This window comes from Sorex araneus, chromosome 5, assembly GCF_027595985.1.
Source record: "Sorex araneus isolate mSorAra2 chromosome 5, mSorAra2.pri, whole genome shotgun sequence".
Classification (NCBI taxonomy): Eukaryota; Metazoa; Chordata; class Mammalia; order Eulipotyphla; family Soricidae; genus Sorex; species Sorex araneus.
The window spans coordinates 196,804,655-196,823,332 of NC_073306.1; the positions used below are offsets into that span (position 1 = coordinate 196,804,655).

The 18,678-nt window shown below is 41.8% G+C and overlaps 1 protein-coding gene across 2 annotated transcripts; it reads right to left on the minus strand.

Moving 5' to 3' along the window:
• Window positions 1-243: 243 nt before the first annotated feature.
• Window positions 244-13,509, minus strand: LOC101547358 (cytochrome c oxidase assembly protein COX18, mitochondrial). 2 transcript variants are annotated; one of them, XM_004617907.2, is made up of 6 exons: window positions 12,951-13,509; window positions 12,022-12,122; window positions 8,576-8,739; window positions 6,521-6,642; window positions 4,774-4,881; window positions 244-2,251 (listed from the first exon to the last, which is right to left on the minus strand). In XM_004617907.2, the coding sequence occupies exons 1-6, from the start codon at window positions 13,293-13,295 to the stop codon at window positions 2,078-2,080; spliced, it is 1,014 nt and encodes a 337-aa protein (XP_004617964.2). In that variant the 5' UTR covers window positions 13,296-13,509; the 3' UTR covers window positions 244-2,077. The 2 variants fall into 2 exon arrangements, with proteins under 2 accessions (XP_004617964.2, XP_054996536.1); XM_055140561.1 differs by having other exon boundaries at window positions 12,022-12,126; window positions 12,951-13,089.
• Window positions 13,510-18,678: the final 5,169 nt, after the last annotated feature.

An 18,678-nucleotide genomic window follows, 5' to 3' on the forward strand; every position in this document is an offset into this window, starting at 1 on the left:
GAGGTAAAGCCCACGTCTTACAAAGGTAAGCCCATGCGCTGAATCCTCTGCATTGCCCCCATCGCCCAAGGATGATCCCAGTGGCTCTGCTATTGGGATCCTTGTGCCACGAGGTGTGCAAACCCTAGTTGAGCACAGTCAGTATGCAAGCACTCCCAACAGTACCCGACTTCAGCCACCACACAAACAACAGAGAGGAAAAGGGAAAAAGCATTAAAAAAGACCACTCAGAAGAAGTGACTAATTTCATTTTACTGTTTATTATAAAAATGAAAACAATAGAGTACCTCAGAATCAGATTCATTATATTACTCATAGAAAATATATAAATGCATCTATATTCTTAAATGCCTATCAAATTCATTTTTAATGTCTTAAACCAATTTAGTTTTATCTTTTCCAATTACCTATTAAGAGTACTTAATCCTTCCAAACATCTCTTATAAAATCATCTCTATAATAGTCATCCTTCTTCCTGTGTTTTTCTTCCTGTGAGTAAACAAACTTAAGATTCTTCACTCTGGATTCAAGCAGTACTTAGTAGTGGATTTAGAATTCCTGACTTCTAAAATTATAGACAAAGGAATGTACACATCTTGTATTCTTCTCAGTAGGGTTAACAGCAACATCATTTACTATATTATGTATTTTCTTGCATTTTCATTTAACATTTTCATACACTATTCCCAATTAAAGTAATATTTTCTTAACCAAAAGGCCTTTGGGGGTTCAGTGAAATATTATGGTTTTTTTTGGGGGGGGACTTTTGGGGTCATACTTTTTGGGTACTGGGGATCAAACCCAGGCCTTTACATACAAAGATGCACTAAGTCTGATAAGCAATGTCTATAACCCAAAATGCAGCTGTTTTCTTTTTATTTGTGGTTTTGGGGCCACACCCGGTGATGCTCAGGAATTACTCTTGACAGTGCTCAGGGAACTATGAGATGCCAGGGATCAGACCTGGGCCAGCCGGGTACAAGGTGAGGCAAGAGCCCTAGCAAGAGCCCTACTCACTCTGGCCCCAGCTTTATTTTAAAACTGGTGCTGGGAGCTGAATCCAGGGCTCCTGAAAAACATAAGTCTACACAGAGCCACATCCCAAGGAAACCATCATCTTATCTACTGCTAAAATAGATCTATGGTCTTTCATCCCTCCAAAATTTTAATAACTCCTTCACTGGATTCTATTTCAGATATTTTAATGTGTGGGACTGTTCTGCATAACATGATTCAGTATCTAGTACAATTAAACATAGTTTTGGCATCTCTAGTAATTTATAATTTCATAAAACACAGCCACATTGATATCCTAAAATGTAATCGTCACTGTCACTGTCATCCCGTTGCTCATCAATTTGCTCGAGTGGGCACCAGTAACGTCTCCATTGTGAGACTTGTTATTGTTTTTGGCACATGGAATACGCCACAGGTAGCTTGCCAGGCTCTGTCGTGAGGGCGAGATACTCTCAGTAGCTTGCCGGGCTCTCCGAGAGGAGCGGAGGACTCTAACCCGGGTCGGCCGCGTGCAAGGCAAACACCCTACCTGCTGTGCTATTGTTCCAGCCCAGAATATAATTAAACATACTATATTTCTAACCCTTAAAGACTTCACTTTTCTGGCTTCTGGGCCACACCCAGCAGTGTTCTGGGCTTACTCCTGGCACGGTGCTCAGGGTCACACCTGCTCAGCTCAGCAGAACATACGGGCACCAGGGATCAACCCGGGTTGGCCATGTGCAAGTCAAACACCCTACCTACCTGTAGGGCATCTTTCTAGCCCAAAATTTAAAATATTTTCCTTTTGGTTTTTGAGCCACATCTAGCAGTGCTCAGGGGAACATATTTGGTGTTGGGGCCAGCTGCATGCATGACAAATAACCTTAGTTTGTATACTATCTCTCCAGTCAAGATTTTTAGCATTTTCAAATATATCTGGACTATATCTTAATACAGTTCTTCATGATTCCACAGAGCTCAAGATTTTAAACAAATCTTTTTAGGTGATTCTGAATTTCTAAATCTTCTAAAATACATGGAGGTGACAGTGACGGTTATGTTTTAGATGGAAGATAAGTCATTTTCTTGAAATGAATTTGGCATAAAAGGCAGTAATGAGGTCCTTATAAGGAGTAACTGAATCTGACTGAGTCCGCGGTATTCGGCAAAGCTGTCGAAACCTAGGAGAACGCAGCAGCAGGTTCTGTGAAAGGCCCATGAAGCTGGAGCATAACCAGTAGAGAACAATCGACTATAAAGAGAAGAAAGAACAAGACTGTTAAAACTGCTCCAATTTTCAAAGATACCAGAGTCAAGGCACAGGCAGACAATATGCAAAATTACCATGACTTTAAATAAAAGGACACGAGGTCTGCCCAAGACCTGCAGAAGCCATCAGAGACCAGCAACAGCTCTACTAGGTGTGAAGAAAGTTGAGACTCCATCAGTGTCTCCCCAGGAGGGCATTGCTGCCTCCTACCACGCCCCTCGGTACAGGGATAATCCAGCGGGGGCATGAGACAGAAAACAGCAAGGAAAAGGGAGCACTTATAATAGAAGGGGGATGAGAGAGCACTCCCAGGTAGAGACCCGAGAGACCTCACAGTTCTCTGGCAGTTTCGCCTACCTTTACTGACCAAGAGTCCTCAGAATCTGCTCTAGTGGGTAGGACACTAGGGGCGTAACTATTTATGAAACCAAATTTAGCCTCCCAAGATATCACTTTCCCCCAGAGTCATTTATCTTTCATTTTTGCCCTGGCAACCAGTTTCAAGTGTGACCAGAAATAGGCCAGGAGGGATAGCACAGTGGCCTGAGTGCTTGCCTTGCAACCGTGGTTACGAGTTCAAATCCCTGGTGCCCCGCATGCACTCAGAGCAATCCTAGCAGTGCTGCTCCCTGGTACCACATTTCCAGTTGCGTTGCAGTTAAGTGTGAACACCACAACAAAATAAAGATGCGTGAACACCATGGTCAGAGATGCATGGTGAGAACCACAATTTGCTTGTTGGCTCAGAAAGGTAGTATATCTGGGGGGCAGGCTAGTCCCCCAGCACGGCCGGGAGTAATTCCTGAGTGCATGAGCCAGGAGTAACCCCTGTGCATTGCTGGCTGTGACCCAAAAGGCCAAAAAAAAAAAAAGTCAAGATATAAAAGCAATCTGTCTAATGACAGATAAATACATAAAGAAAATATGGTTAAGGATAAACAATGGAATATTAACCCATCACAGAAAATGAACTCTTGCTATTGTGATAATATGAATAGACTTTGAGATTATAACTCTAAGTGAAATAGTGAAAGCCATATATCACATGAACTCACTTACCTGCTGAATTTGAAACACTAATAAAAAACAACTAACCTCCCATACCAAACAGAGAATACACTGAAGGTTGCCAGCAGTGACGAGACTGGTGGTCACAGAGTGAAATAGCGAAAGTTAAAACTATGTCCAGTTAGAGTTATATAGTACAGAGAGTAGGGCAACCCGGGTTCAATCCCCGGCATCCCATCTGGTCCCTCAAGCACCATCACGAGTAATTCCTGAGTGCAGAACCAGGAGTAACCCGTGAGCATTGCCGGGTGTAATGCAAAAAAAAAACAAAATGCCTGGCTAAAGAAGTCAGTCTTAGGAATATAATATACAGCATGATTATTGCTGTCAGTATTACTGTGCTTTATACCTAAAAGTTGCTGAGAGATCTTTTTTAAAAAGTTTTTAATCCAGGGCCGGATCGATAGCACAGCGGGTAGGGTGTTCGCCTTGCACTCGGCCGACCTGGGTTCGATCCGACATCCCAGATGGTCCCCCAAGCACCGCCAGGAGTAATTCCTGAGTGCAAAGGCAGGAGTAACCCCTGAGCATCGCTGGGTGTGACCCAAAAACCAAAAAAAAAAAAAAAATAAATAAAGTTTTTAATCCATGGGAAAAAGTTAATTATAACTATGGTTATAGATAGTAAATAAATTTATCATCACTTTACAATATGCAAAATATTTTATCATTATTGTATATTTAAAACTAATCAAAAGTTATGTCAGTAAAAAAATCACTACAAATTGGGGTAATTATAGATACTTCATAGTATTGCTATGAGACAAAATACAATCATACATGAGACTTTTGTATTATGATTCTCTTGTTGTTTTTAGGGGGCTATTTGTTGTTGGGCCATACCTGGCGGTGCTCAGGGCTTACTCATGACTTTGCACTGAGGGATCACTACTGGCTGAGCTTGGGAGATGAAGTGGGGTGCTGAGAACTGAATCCAGATTAGTGCCACGGAAAGCAAGCACCCTGTCCACTGAACCCTCCCTCCAGTTGGTTTTTCATTACAGTTTTTCCCTTTTATTAGGTGTCAAATTCCTTGGCCTAATCTCTGTATACATAAAAATTTCAATACATCAACTAACAGCAAAAAATTTATGTACACTGTACTACGTGATAGTTTCTAAGTGTACAAAAAATTATGTATACTGTATTATGTGATAGTTTTTATAGATTTTTAGTTTTTATAGATTTTATTTTTAAGGAAAAAATGAGTTAAATTTAGGAGTAGAGGGAAGAGGGTAAGATATTTACATTAAGAAGATTAGTAAATCCCAGGAATCCCAAATCACTTGATGACAGAAAGAGTAGTCACTAAAAATATTCAGAAACCAACAAGGGATTGACTAATCAGAGGATGCTTAAAAGAAGAGGCAGGATCAAGTAAAGATAAGAATAGAGAAGATTAGCACACGCTACACTTATCACTGATGTTTACTCACCGAAGGTACTGTTGCAGCAATTGGAATCATCAACACTGATATTGCACGAAGAAAGTGTGTGATATACAACTGAAAACGAGACATTCTCATTTTCTGCAAAGCAAAAATCTAAAGGGAAAGAATATAAATGAACAGTGGTTATCAAAATGTTGAATTAGACAAGCTCTAACATAACAACTGATTTCTGACACACCTTTACCTATATTTTCACAACATCACCAAAACACATCATAAAAACATCTGTCTATAGCACTGTCATCCTGTTGTTCACCGATTTGCTCAAGCAGGAACAAATAACGTCTCCATTGTGAGACTTGTTATTAGTGTTTTTGGCATATCGAATACACCACGGGTAGCTTGCCAGCTTGTCAGGCTCTGCTGTGCGGATGGAATACTCTCGGTAGCTTACCAGGCTCTCCGAGAGGGATGGAGCAATCAACTCGGGTCGGCTGTATGCAAAGCAAATGCCCTACCCGCTGTGCTATCAATCCAGCCCACAAAAATATCAAATATTGAAAATTGTCTCCAACCACTACCAGGGGTGACCCCAAGCAATGTGCCAGAAAAAGCCCCAGTACCAGGTGTGGCCCCAAACCAAAAAAGAAACAGTAAGTTTTTATGCTAGGATATAGCTTGTATACTAGTATTTCCGCCCCAGGTTCAACAGGTTGAATTCCCGCACCACACAGACACACAGGTACACATGGTAAGTTTTTATTAAATTTATGCACATTGAGTGTCAAGAGGTATGAAGGAAAGATGAAGATGAAGATCATTGTGACCACGTATTTATCATTTTCTAATAAATATTTACCAAGTATCAAGCACAGTAAGATTGTGCTAGGTACCTTTAGAAAATGTTAAAACCACACGTGAATTTTCCCTCAAGAAACTTTCATCTAAGACTTTATATTATTATCTTGATTCTTCTCATTTGAAAAATTGAGGGGTGTATTAAATTTCAGAGAACAGGTAACAACAAGATCGCAATTGAAAATATATATGCGGTCCCTCCTTTGGGCCCATCAAATGGTGTTCAGGAGGCTTAGGGGGTCCCATATGCACTCTGACCAACTGGGTTCAATGCAAAGACCCAAGGATGAGATACTGCTTGTGCCCTGCGGTGCCAGGGATTATCCAGGACACACTACATGATACTGGCACTACTCAGGGCACCATGTCATTCTGGAAATCAACCCTGGGCTGGGAGCAAGCTAGGCATGCACCCTAACTGCTGTATTTAGTTTCTGCCCCCTAGCCCCAATTTCCCCCCTCCCCCTCCACACACTTTTTGGCAGTGCCAGAGATAAAATGCAAGGTCTCACATGTGGAAGTATTTTGCTATTACTATTTTGGTTTAGGGGCCACACCCAGTTCTGCTCAGGGGTCACTCCCAGTGGTCCTTGGGGGAGCATGTGCTACTAGGGATCAAACCCAGTATGCAGTCAGCCAGTTGAGCTAACTCTGGCCCAAGATCATGTAATCTTAAAGTTCAAGGAGACTCCGAGGTATTCTGATTTCACAGTCATAATTATTAGCATTTAATTTTAAGACTAAGAACTAGCCTATGACAGACCATTTGTCAATAGTTTATTGGAATCAGATCAGAGATCCTTAAACCTGACTCAGAACTATCATTACCATGCAAACACATTTATATCATGTAATCTATGTTTGATGCCAGAACAGAAACAGCAAAAATCCAAATTCTTTAAATGACAAGGAAGCTTAATTTAAAACCACTGACCTCCACTATTAACAAATTGATGACACCAACAGAGATAGGCAGAATCCAAGTAGAATCCAAAGCAGTGAGGTCAGGAAACCACAAGACTCCACCACTCGCCAACTGCTCCTGAACAGATAAACCTGAAGAAAGATTTTTTATAAGTACTATAAAATAATTCCTAAAATTAACAAGAAATATAAAAGACAAAAAGAGTCTGTAAGTTCCAAAATGGTATCCTTCACAGTAAAAATCTGTACTGAATTTATTCAATTTATTTTCATTCCACAACATAATTATTCCTTCCTATACCGAGCAAGTGGACTCATTCCAATTAGACTCCAGAGAGTCTCTTGCCTGCACGCCTGGCTGTCTTCCCCGGGGCCCCTCGGAGGGGACAGGCTCCAGCTTCCCTCCCCACCCCAAGCAGAGCTCCCGGTGGCCGAAGACCACCAGAACCTAACTGCAGCCATGCTGGAGGCTCCTCTCTACACATTCGGACAGGCCTCATGCATGAAGGTACCGGCAGAGGAACCCAGGTGTGTGTAATCCCATCAACAGCCAACATCCAGAGACTTAACAGCAAGCTCCCAGAAGCGATATCTTGTAGCCTACTTCACCCTCTGGGAGAAACTGGCAATCTTCTGAGAGTTTCCTGGCCCCATGGGACAGCCTTGCAAGCTCCCCATGGTGTATTCATATGCAAAATCCAGTAACAAGCTGGATCTCATTCCCCTGACCCTAAAGAGCCCCCAGAGCAACATCCTTAGGAGGGCCAAGTCAAAATAGACTTCTAAAATCTCAGGGAAAGGACAAAATGAGATGCTACTGAGCCCACCCGAGAAATCAGTGATTAATGGGATATTGTGATATTGATTGTGATACTGAGCAAAAGATAAGAAACTTTATATAGCAAATAGCATTAAGATGGTAATATAGCAAAATTCTTTCAGACTTAAATCTAAATAATCATTTGTCCATAGGCTTCTTTATAATCTATTCAGATTACTGTCTAGTTAGCAATGCATTTGTCTATTTGTTTACTCTGGTGCTCAAGTTTAAACCTAGAACTCTTGCATGCATGCAAGGCGTGTGCTTATTACTGAACCACATTCTCAGCCCTTAGAAGTATCTTCACATTAAATAACAATTCTTCAATTTAAATAATTTCTTATTTTATATATATTAAGTAATATATATAATAGAATAATATATCACATATATCTGGCCGAAGACCACTGGAACCTAGCTGCAGCCATGCTGGAGGCTCCTCACTACACGTTTGGACAGGCCTCATGCATGAAGGTACTGGCAGAGGAACCCAGGTGTGTGTAATCCCATCAACACCCAACATCCAGAGACTTAAAAGCAAGCTCTCAGAAGCTTGTGGCCGCTATCTTTAGCCTACTTCTCCCTCTAGGAGAAACTAGCAATCTTCTGAGAGTTTTCTGCCCCCATGGGACAGTCTTGCAAGCTCCCCATGGTGTATTCATATGCAAAACCCAGTAACAAGCTGGATCTCACTCCCCTGACCCTGAAGAGCCCCCAGAGCAACATCCTTAGGAGGGCCAAGTCAAAATAGACTTCTAAAATCTCAGGGAAAGGACAAAATGAGATGCTACTGAGCCCACCCGAGAAATCAGTGATTAATGGGATATTGTGTGATTGTGTGTGTGTGATCTGGTCTTTTAGTTTTACAGGTGGAAAAAAAACCTCAGTCAGGGAACCAAGTTCTGGAATTACAAAACTAATTCTCATTTTTGTTGGTTGGTTCTGAGGCCACACACACTGGGACCATGAAATGCTGGGGACAGAATCTGGGCCTTCTGATGCAAAGCATACACTAAAGCCTTTGAGGTCTCTCCCTAGCTCCACTTTAACATAACTTTAAAGAACATTCAGTACTGATATCCTTTCTAGATCCTTTTATTTTCTCAATACAATTCACATTTACAAACTTACATTCTGTATCTTGTAGAGAGTTAAGATACTAATTAAATAAAGTAGTATTTTATTAAGAGTTCAAAGAAAACATTAGTGAAGCTATGAAGAGGAAAAGACTTCTAGAATAAATACCTTCTAAATGTGCTGCTCCTGTGCTAAAATTCCGGAGAGCAACAGATATGAAGACCCACATCGGAAGCTGAATCCAGACCAATACAGTAGCTTTAAAAGGGTGGCAGTTATCCCGAACATACAGCTCTGCAACAAGTCTCCGCATATTCTTTAGGTAAGTGAGCCTAGTTTGCGAGAGGAGTGAAAAAGGAAAGGAGGCCATGTTAACCGACTAGTGTGTCATATACATAGCAAAAACACACTCTATAGTTATTGGCTCAAAAATGATTTTTGTAGGATTTTTAATAAGTTACACTAAAAGACTGCCTAAATAAAATTTAAATAAAAGACTTTTACTGAAAATCTACTACTGTCACTGTCACTGTCATCCCGTTGCTCATGGATTTGCTCGAGTGGGCAACAGTAATGTCTCCACCGTGAGACTTATTACCGGTTTTGGCATATCAAATACGCCACAGGTAGCTTTCTGCCATGTGGGCTAGATACTCTTGGTAGCTTGTCGGGCTGTCCCAGAGGTGTGGATGTGTGTAAGGCAAGTACCCTACCCACTATGCTATCACTCCAGCCCAAAATCTACTACATTTACAAACTGGGTACTACTTCCATAAATTTGACAGTGTCTAATCCAGTATTCTTCAACTACTGATCTAACATTCTTCAACTATTCTTGACTGGTATAGAAGTTTAAACCACTTACCACCTCAGTTGTAACTGCTTGTCCATGCACAGGTACTGGTCTGCAAGTATGCTCCTTAATTAATATTTTAATACAGGGTATTTTACTACTCATGTGGTATACCACAATTATATAGTCAAGGCTGGAAAGACAGCACTGGGGTCAAGGGCTTATGCTTGGCACTTGGGTCACTGGTTTGATCCACAAGGTTCAAGCATCACTGAGCATGGCCCTCCTGGCCTCCAAGCATTACTGAAATGTCCCTAATAGTTCCAGCCAGTACACTGCATCATTATTTCCTAGCATCAAACCAAGCAGACCAATAGACTGAGTAATGACAGAAGTGGTCCAAGCACTGCTTGTAGGCCAAAAACCAAAGAATTAAAAAATAAATATTAATGATGAAAGGCATAACTCTAAGGGTCACAGCACATGCTCTGCATATGGGAGTCCTGGGTTCAACCTCCAGAACCACATGGTTCCTCAAGTACTGCCAGATGTGGTCGCAAGGCCAAAAATCAGAACTGAGGGTGAGAGCACATTTTACTTGAATATTTCACCTCCTATCAGGCACAATACTGAACTCGGAACACCTGTTTTGTTTCTTAGGCCACACCCAGGTGTACTCAGAGGTCACTCCCAGTTTAGTTTTTGGAGGTTGTTCCCAGCAGAAACTGGGGGGCCATGCAATGCCAGGGACTGAACCCAAGGCTCCTGCATGCAAAGCATATGCTCCAGGCTGCTATATTATGTATGTTCTTTTTTTTTTTTTTTTTTTGCTTTTTGGGTCACACCTGGCGATGCACAAGGGTCACTCCTGGCTCTGCACTCAGGAATTACCCCTGGCGGTGCTCAGGGGACCATATGGGATGCTGGGAATCGAACCCGGGTCGGCCGCGTGCAAGGCAAACGCCCTACCCGCTGTGCTATCACTCCAGCCCCTGCTATATTATGTATGTTCTTGACCTGTAAAAATGTTGCCGATTTTTCAAAAATCTTTCCCATGAAGAGTTATTATCTCTGTTTTGGAGTTATTCCCAGCAATGCTGAAGGTTCCCCGCCATGTCAGGGATCAAACCCGGGACCTTGCATACACTGACTACTGTCTACTGAGTATAATTCAGTCTTCGTAAAGATTTTCTTAATCTATTTGTGAATCATGATACTCTTGTTCTTAAATCCCACTTTCTCATGGGGTGTTGATTATTACTGGGGCTAATTCATTTTTAAAACTCTTAAAGTCTATTTTAGAAAAGGTAGTCATTCAACAGACTTGCTAAATTTAATTGAATTCAAGATAGTTCACAAAGACATTCAAAACTTTTTTTTTTTTAGGCAGCTAAGAATTTCTTTTCTTTTTTTTTTCAAGTATAAGTCTGTCACATAATGATCGAAACCCCATCCCTTCACCAGTGCACATGTTCCACCACCAAGAACCCCAATATACCCCTCTCCCACCCAGCCCCCACCTAAGTAGTTAATAATCTTCATTTTATTCTCTATACTGACATTCAAAACTTTTCATAGTTTGATCTCTGCCTCTTCAAATTTTATTTCCTATTACTCTTCCCAGACAGCTGTTAAAAAACCCTACATTTCAGTCTCGGCTTACTTTTTAATGTGTGACCTATGTGGACGATCTAGTTTCCTGGCAGTCTAACAGATAAACTCCCTTTTACCTTTCAAGACTCTGTACTACTGAAAATACAGGAAACTCTGAGATGTGTCTTTCTAGAAAGCCATCCATCTTAAAAAGACAATTATCCCATCAGTACTCAACAAGCAAGGTGTCAAAGACAAGACTGACATCATACCCATCTGTAACCCAATCTGTAATTTACTAATAACATCAGTCTATTTATATTTTATTATGGTTTTAGGGCCATATTTACTGGTGGTGGGGATTGCTCCTGATGGTGCCGGGGAACCATCAGTTAGTTGCTAAGGACGAAACCCAGGCCTCATCCAGGCAAAATATGTACTCAATCCATTAAAGCTATCTTTCCAGCCCCAACAATTTTTCTTTTGGGTTCAGAAACATAATTCTCAGATTCCTCCTTGCACAAACACTTTAACTATGAATCTGCCAATTAAAATAAAATTGTATCAAAATTGTTAAGTGATCACATGATTTTTTAAAATGTCAGATTTTTAACACTAAAGGATAGAATTTTATATTGAAGATAACTGGCATATTCTTATCCATATTGATAAAAACATATGGATAATTATGTATATAATATACATAATAATTCCAGCAGTCAATACCTGGATAAAGACTTTCACAGTGTAACCACAGTAGACAGAAAACTTGGCTATCCAGTTGCTTATACAAGGTATTTACATTTCCTCTCTCACCTTTCACGTATCTGTTTGAAATGTTCAAATTAACTTACAACACTAGTTGAACAAAATTCCAATAGTATAGTATCTTCATTACGTAAAGCTTCCACTAATTTTTCTTGATGGTCTAAACTTCTCATATTTAACTATTAAAAAAATACTTCACTGTCCATCATTATATGATTACAGGACTCCTTTTTAAAAGAGAACTAGATTTCGTGCGTGTTGTCACCTTCTAAGAAATACAGTATATAAAACTATGATGTCACAAAAATTCATTAAAGTACTTAAGAGTGTAAGAACTATTTTACTGCTCAAGTTTCAGACTTCAAACTTGTAGCAAACACCATCACATATGCTGTACATATATATATATATATATATATATGTATATGTATGTTTATTCAAAACCATAGAACTAGCTTACCGGGCAACATTTTTGGACCATCCCAACTGATTTGCACGAACTGCAACTTCTTGGTTAAGGTGCCTAGCAATGTTTTTTATTTCTGGCTGCAAATTTTCCACCTAGCTAAAGAAAAAGTGCAATTCGTTAAAAGCATATAAAAAGACCTTTATACATAACTTTAGATATATTATGTAATATTATGTATCTATATCCTGGTCCTGAGAGTACCGCAGACCTGCTAAACATCTGCTCCTGTTCAAACGTCTAACAGTGCCCACTTCACAGGACGACTGAAGGTGTGGTGGGAGCTGCACCCTGGGCTTCGCTGCTTCAGCCCAGTATTTCCCAGTAATGGAAACTGAGAGACTAGAAATACCTATCAAGTTTTTGACGTACTTTGGGACACCCAGAGCCAAAACAGAAAAAAGAAGAAAAATTCCTGCACTTATTTCTGCTGTTATTTTTTTCTGTAGTTAACTGACTTTTGGTACGGGTTCCAGTGTTTTCCCTCACCTCTGAATACAGCTCCTAACGCCCTTTAAAGCCTATTTAACAAACAGTATCGGACAGTCGAATATAAGATAGGAAACGACTGCCATCCTGAATCCCCCAAGCCCCCGCGACCCTCACTCCAAGTATTTTAAAAGCGGTGCAAGTGGAACACAAAGAACGGCAAGAATGCGGGTAACGTTTTGCAAACTGCTTCGTTTTTACGCAGTTTCTCCGCAGTGCCGCTTCTGATTTGCCTCTGTGCAGACAAACCCTGGTGCGCTGAGCGCAGGGGGGCACGCGCTAAGGCCGGGTGCAGGTGGGCGGCCGCCTCGCGCCACGCGCCCACCTCGAGCTCTCGGCCTGACGGCTCCGGAAGTGGCCGGTCGCCTTCCGCCCCGCCCCCGTCGCGCACGGGTCGCCGCGGAGGCGGCCGCGCGGGGCCCGGCGCCCCTCACCTTGGCCAGGATGTAGTGCTGGTAGGCGGCCAGGGGCAGGGTGACGGCCCCGCGCAGGGCCGCGGTGGTGACGAGGATGCTGCCCCACCAGGGCAGGCCGCTGGCGGCGTGCGCGCGGAGCAGCACGTCCTCCGCGCCCAGCACGGGCGCCGACGCGGCCAGGGCCTCGTACCAGCCGCCCGCGCCGCCCGGCCCCGCGCCCGACACGGCCGCCAGCGCCCACACGGGCAGAGAGGAGGGCCGAGCGGCCAGCGCCGGGGCGGGCACACGCAGCGCGCCTCGGGCCTCCTCGCGCTGCCGGGGAGGGAACGGCCGCAGGAACCGAGAGCCGAGCCGGCACCACATCTCGGCGACCGCGCCGAACCCCGAGCGCGAATCTGTCGGCCGCACGGATGCCCACGGCTCGGCTCAGGCAGCTCAGCGCATGCGCCGCGACCCCGGCGCCCAGGGAGCGCGCGCCGGCCTCGGAACCCTAAATGACCTTTCCGGGTCTTGCTAGTGTCGTCTCGCGGCGCACCGATGATGACGTCAGAGAGCGTAGCCCCGCCTTTCCCACGCGGCATGGAGACGGGCCTAGTGCGCATGCTCGGAACTTTCTCGCTGCTGCTGCTGCTGCTGCTGGCGTGGTGCTCCCTGGGTGGGCCGGGATTGTTTTTCGGCCCCGCCGCGGGGCTTTCTCGAGGTCTCCCTCGGTTCCTGAAGGCCCTTTCGCCCGTGCCTTAGCTATTTTTCATCTGGCAATGTCACTTAGACTGGATTAAGCTTGATGAGTGTTTTTTTGTAGCCATAGAGTATTCTCCCAGTTCTTAACGTACGCTGATTGTTTCTGCTAGAGCCTTTGACTACCCTTTTCATCAATGCGTTATCTCAACACCAGTTTTTAGGGTTTTTTAATTTTTTTTTTTGAGGCTTGTTTCTGGCTGATGCCGTTTTAATCAGCATCTTTTAAGCATAGTTATAGTTCTGTTTGTCATTAGCTCTTTTGTTACAGCATTTTCATTTCCCTTTGAAATTGAGTTAAAGTACATTTTTATCAATTTTAAAAATAAATTTAAGTCGAAATAAATTTCAGCTTCAAGCGAAATTTCTCCAGTGTTTTTCACTTTAAGTAGCAAAAAGCCTTAAGTACTAATTACTTGAGGATAATTTTCTTAGCAGCGCTGTAAAAATATGCCCCCTCTCCAGACCACTTCCAGTCTTTACCAGGGGAAATTACACGTTACCTGTGACCTAAACAGTAACTTTAAGTGTCCTCTAGTTAAAAGAAATAGGCTGGGTCCACATGAACTGGTTTATTTTGTTTTCCTGGCAACAGCAAATTACAATGATGTGGAGTTTCCTCAAAGGTTTACCACTAGACCTGGAGACAGCATTGTGTTGAATATTAACTAGTGTTAGATAAAAATGAATGTTCATATAAAATGGGTCAGAGAGTTGGAGCAAAGGGCTGGAGTATATACTTTACATTCTGGAATCCTTGGTTGGATCTCTGGGTTCTTCCCCAGTGGTGTGGGCTCAAAATTAAACAAAACATCCCAGGCAAATATTAGGATAGTGCCAAGTTTCGACTTACTGTTTGTTCATCATATACTCATTCAGAAGAATAGTTTTTCTCTCGATTCTGGGAGTCATATTCAAGACAAGCTAATAGAAAAACCTCAATGGATCAGTGGCTAAAATCACCTGCTTTGCAGGTCTGAGGATGTTAGATCTCCTGCTAGCCGTATGTGAGCAGAGTGGGTACATAGTGACTGCACAACCAGGTGTGTGAGTACAACTGGTTATCAGCACAAGAGCAAAAGGGCAATAAATGAAAAAGGCTAATTCAAACGGGCATTTGTAAATTTGTTTGAACACACGCCTTAATACATACTATATGGTTTTTTTGTGATGCTGGGAATTTGAACCAAGGTCTCCTGCATGCAAGGCAGGCACATTATCACTGAACCATATCAATAGAATTTCCTTTATTAAAATAAGACATGTGCCAGAGATAGCTCAAAGGGCTGAGTGAATTCAGGAGACCATCATATACTCGTTCAGAAGGGTATGAGTGTATCCGATCAGTCCCTGGCACTGAGTGGTCCTGTCGTCACAAAAAGCAAGTAGATGTTCTATTTTAGAGTATAAAGAAAATTGATGTCAGAGCAATTTTTGTAGTGCTGAGGATTGAACGCAGGGTCCCACACCTGTGAGGCACATGCTCTAGCCCTGAGCCATGCCATATGCCCAGGAATTTAATGTTTCCGGTGTGGAGGCCAATATCTGGGTGTTATATCTGGGGTGTTCAGGGGTAACTCCCAGCATAGTGCTGGGGATTATACTCAGCAGTGCTCAAGGGTACCAAAAAATGCTGAGTTTCAACCCTGGGCCTCGAACATGCCACACATGCAAACTATCCCTTTGAGCTATTTCTCCAGTCCTGACTCTAACCTTTTGAAGATCTCTCATTTTTGCATTCTAAATCATTTTGGAGCTAGTCCTTAATTTTGAAAAGACTGGGTATTTTTTTACATGCAGAGCCCTAGGTTCATTCCCCAGGTACCAAGTGGTCCTGGGCACCACCTGCAACAATCTCCAAGCTGTGCTGGAGCAGCTGTCCAGTGACCTTAGAGCATCTTGTAATAAAACATAAGATTTCCAAGACTACCTTTTGTGGGGCTATATTCAGGGATCAGAGCTGAGAACTTACCAGTGTAGGTCTACACTTTATGCTACATATTGGGTCACATATATTGTGTCATAAGTTTCATTATTTTAATATGGCCCAAATAAAATCTGAGTATCTAAGTCCTAGTTTCATTTTTGAACATATATGAACATATATTTCAAAAATTAAATATAAAGATGATGAGAAATTGAAACCTACTTGGTAAAGAATGTTGAGGGGAGGTACTTGTCAATTAGAAAGTCCAGAAGTAAAGCTGGCACTTATGTAAATGTAATGATCAATGATTATGGTGGTACCTTGCACTTTATCAATAGTAAAACACTGTATAAAATAACCAATTATTGAGCAAACCAACCAACGACTGCATCAACCCTAACTCATTACAAACTAACTTGAACTTTATAGTCTGTACCTGACTTTGTCAATTACTTCATAGTATTTCCCTCTTAATCTCTTTAAAAATAAGATTATATATATAGCTTTTATATATATGTATAGTTTTTCTTTAAGCAATTTCTGGAAGTTTTACTATAGTACTGAACGGAAAAAAAAAACTACATTTGGCTATAAAAAACATAAACTGTTGTATATATCCATAGTCATGGAGATTGTTCATTTCCCTAGTAAGCTTTCTGAAATGTACGGAAAAAGAACCTTCAAAAATAAATTATTTGTACCAGAGAGATAAGTTCAACAGGATGTTTGCTTTGCATGCAGGATACCTGGGTTCAATCCCTGGCACGTATGATCTTGCAAAGAGCAATCCCTCAGAACTAAGCCAGAATAGCTTAGTTCCTCCCCAACCACACAAAGGTAAATGGAAGCTGGCCTGGACTCAAGTACAGCACATACTTTGAGAATGCAAGGTTCTAGCTTCAGTCCTGACAATACAAAAAACTGCTTCCAAGCAGTAACAGGTGTGCGCTCCCCCACACCCCGATTACTTTCCTGAGCAGTGAGTTAACTGCCTCTCATAGAAATGGATTCATATTCTCTATTTGAGAAGAACGGGGGAGGGAAGGGTGCAGAGAATACAATAGGTGTGCTGTTCGGCCAGCACACCGCTGATTCTAAGCACTGCCAGGAGTGATGCCTGAGCCAACAACCAGGAGTTAAGTCCTGAGCAATGCTGGGTGTGGCCCCAATCTCCTACCCCTGCCTGGATTAAAATTTAATAATTGGGGAGGAGGGCAGAAAGCAGTTAGTACAGGGGTGACCCAACATGCAAATAAAAAATATTGTTAGGCCACACCCAATGGTGTTCAGGGGTGACTCCCAGCAGGTCCCTCACTCCTGGAGTTGTTTGGTGGACCATGATACTAGGATCAAACTCAGGCCTCCAACATGCTATAAGAATGTACACTGGGCCTTGCAGCCTTCTTCAGTCCTCTGGGTTTTTATTTTTTCTTGGCCACAGGGCTTATTCCTGGCTCTGCATTCAGGATCACTCCTGGAGAGGCTTGAGGGACCATAGGTGGTGCCAAGGATCAAACCCAGGTCAGCGGCATTCAATGTATAATCTCTGGCCCGTTTTCCTATCATACGAAGCTTTTTTGGGGGGTTGGGGATTTGGTCCATATGCAGCAGGGTTCAGGGGAATGCTATTTGGTGCCAGGGATCAAACCAGGGTTAGTCTTACTCAAATGCTATTCTACTGCACCAGGCCCTCTTATGACAGCTTTTTAAAGTACTAAATATAGAAACCTGGCTTTCACCTTTCAAAACTGAATTTGCTTAAAGACAGAAGTCTACTATGAATAACACACCCTACAAGTCTTTTATGTTTTGTACTGAGTGTCTGACTGTGAAATAATGTCAAACCCACAATAGTACTTTTTAAAAGTACACTTAACCCAGAATATTGTATTTTTGCAATTAAGGTAACGTAGTAAATATTAAAGCTCAATTGTTTTTACTGTAATTTCAATCACAACTTCTGTGATCTGTTTAAACAGCATTTACTAACAGGATGATATTTCTAAGTTGGAGCAACCAGAATTTATGAAGTATATAATGTAGGTATACCAAACTGTATTAACAAGCATCTGGACAAGATAAATTATAAATGAAATTGGAAAAATCGTGAAATGCCAAAACCTATTTTCTGATTTTAAGATTCAATATTTCAGTTTTTTTTTAAGCCCCTTTCTTCGGTTTTGATCCTTGGCAAACTGTGCTGCCGGAAATCAAAGCCAAGGGCTGCAGCATTTTAATCTTTCTGAAATAATCCCTGTTCTAACATTTTTTAAATAAAATGACAGTGATGATGACAGTGATTGTTAAACCAATTTAAAAACAATCCATTTTCAATTACTAATAAGATTTAACCTGGGCCAGAGAGTACAGGAGTTACATTCCCTCTATGTGCCTGACTTTGGTTTAGTCCCCAGCACCAAAACGGTCCATGGAGTATGGCTGGGCACAAAACAGGAGCAGCCCCCCCCCCCCACACTTCTGAGTGTAGCCCCCCCAAAAAAACAAAAAATCCAGAAACTAATTTTAAAGACCAAAGACATAGCTCAAAAGGTTGGAGTGCATGCTTTGCCCATAGGGGCCATGAACTTGACCCCTGGCACCTACAAGTGACCCTGAGTCCTCAGCAAAGAGTAGCCCCAAGCACCAAGGGCATCAGACTTCTTTTATAATTTCTCAAATAAAAATAAACTGCATTACATGTGAATTTAAAAATAGATATATTTGGGAAAATGTTCCTAGTACAGACTTCTAAAACCATGGTTTATAATTAACAAGTTTAATCCCCAAAAGGTGTATTCCAATCTATACCTCAATGTCCCATAGTTTGAAAGTTCAAGAAAATACAATTCCACCCACTGTCCCTCAATCTTCCAGCTTTGTGAATCAGCACAACTTATATTTTAATATTATGTGGTACCTATTATCTAGCAGGAATATCTTAAGAGAACAAACCTAGTCAACACAGGAAATTAAGTGACAAATTATGATATTGTAAATGTGCTATACAAAATAATGTATAAGTAACATTATACTACTCAGTGCTATATTGCTAAAGTGCTCTAACTTGTAGGCTATCATTTA

Coding starts and splice junctions, on each gene's coding strand:
- LOC101547358 (XM_004617907.2), bottom strand. CDS start 13,295: ATGTGGTGCCGGCTCGGCTCTCGGTTCCTGCGGCCGTTCCCTCCCCGG. Junction 8,740..12,021: donor TGGTCCAAAAATGTTGCCCG/GTAAGCTAGTTC, acceptor CTCGCAAACTAG/GCTCACTTACCTAAAGAATA. Junction 6,643..8,575: donor AGGAGCAGCACATTTAGAAG/GTATTTATTCTA, acceptor ATCTTTCTTCAG/GTTTATCTGTTCAGGAGCAG.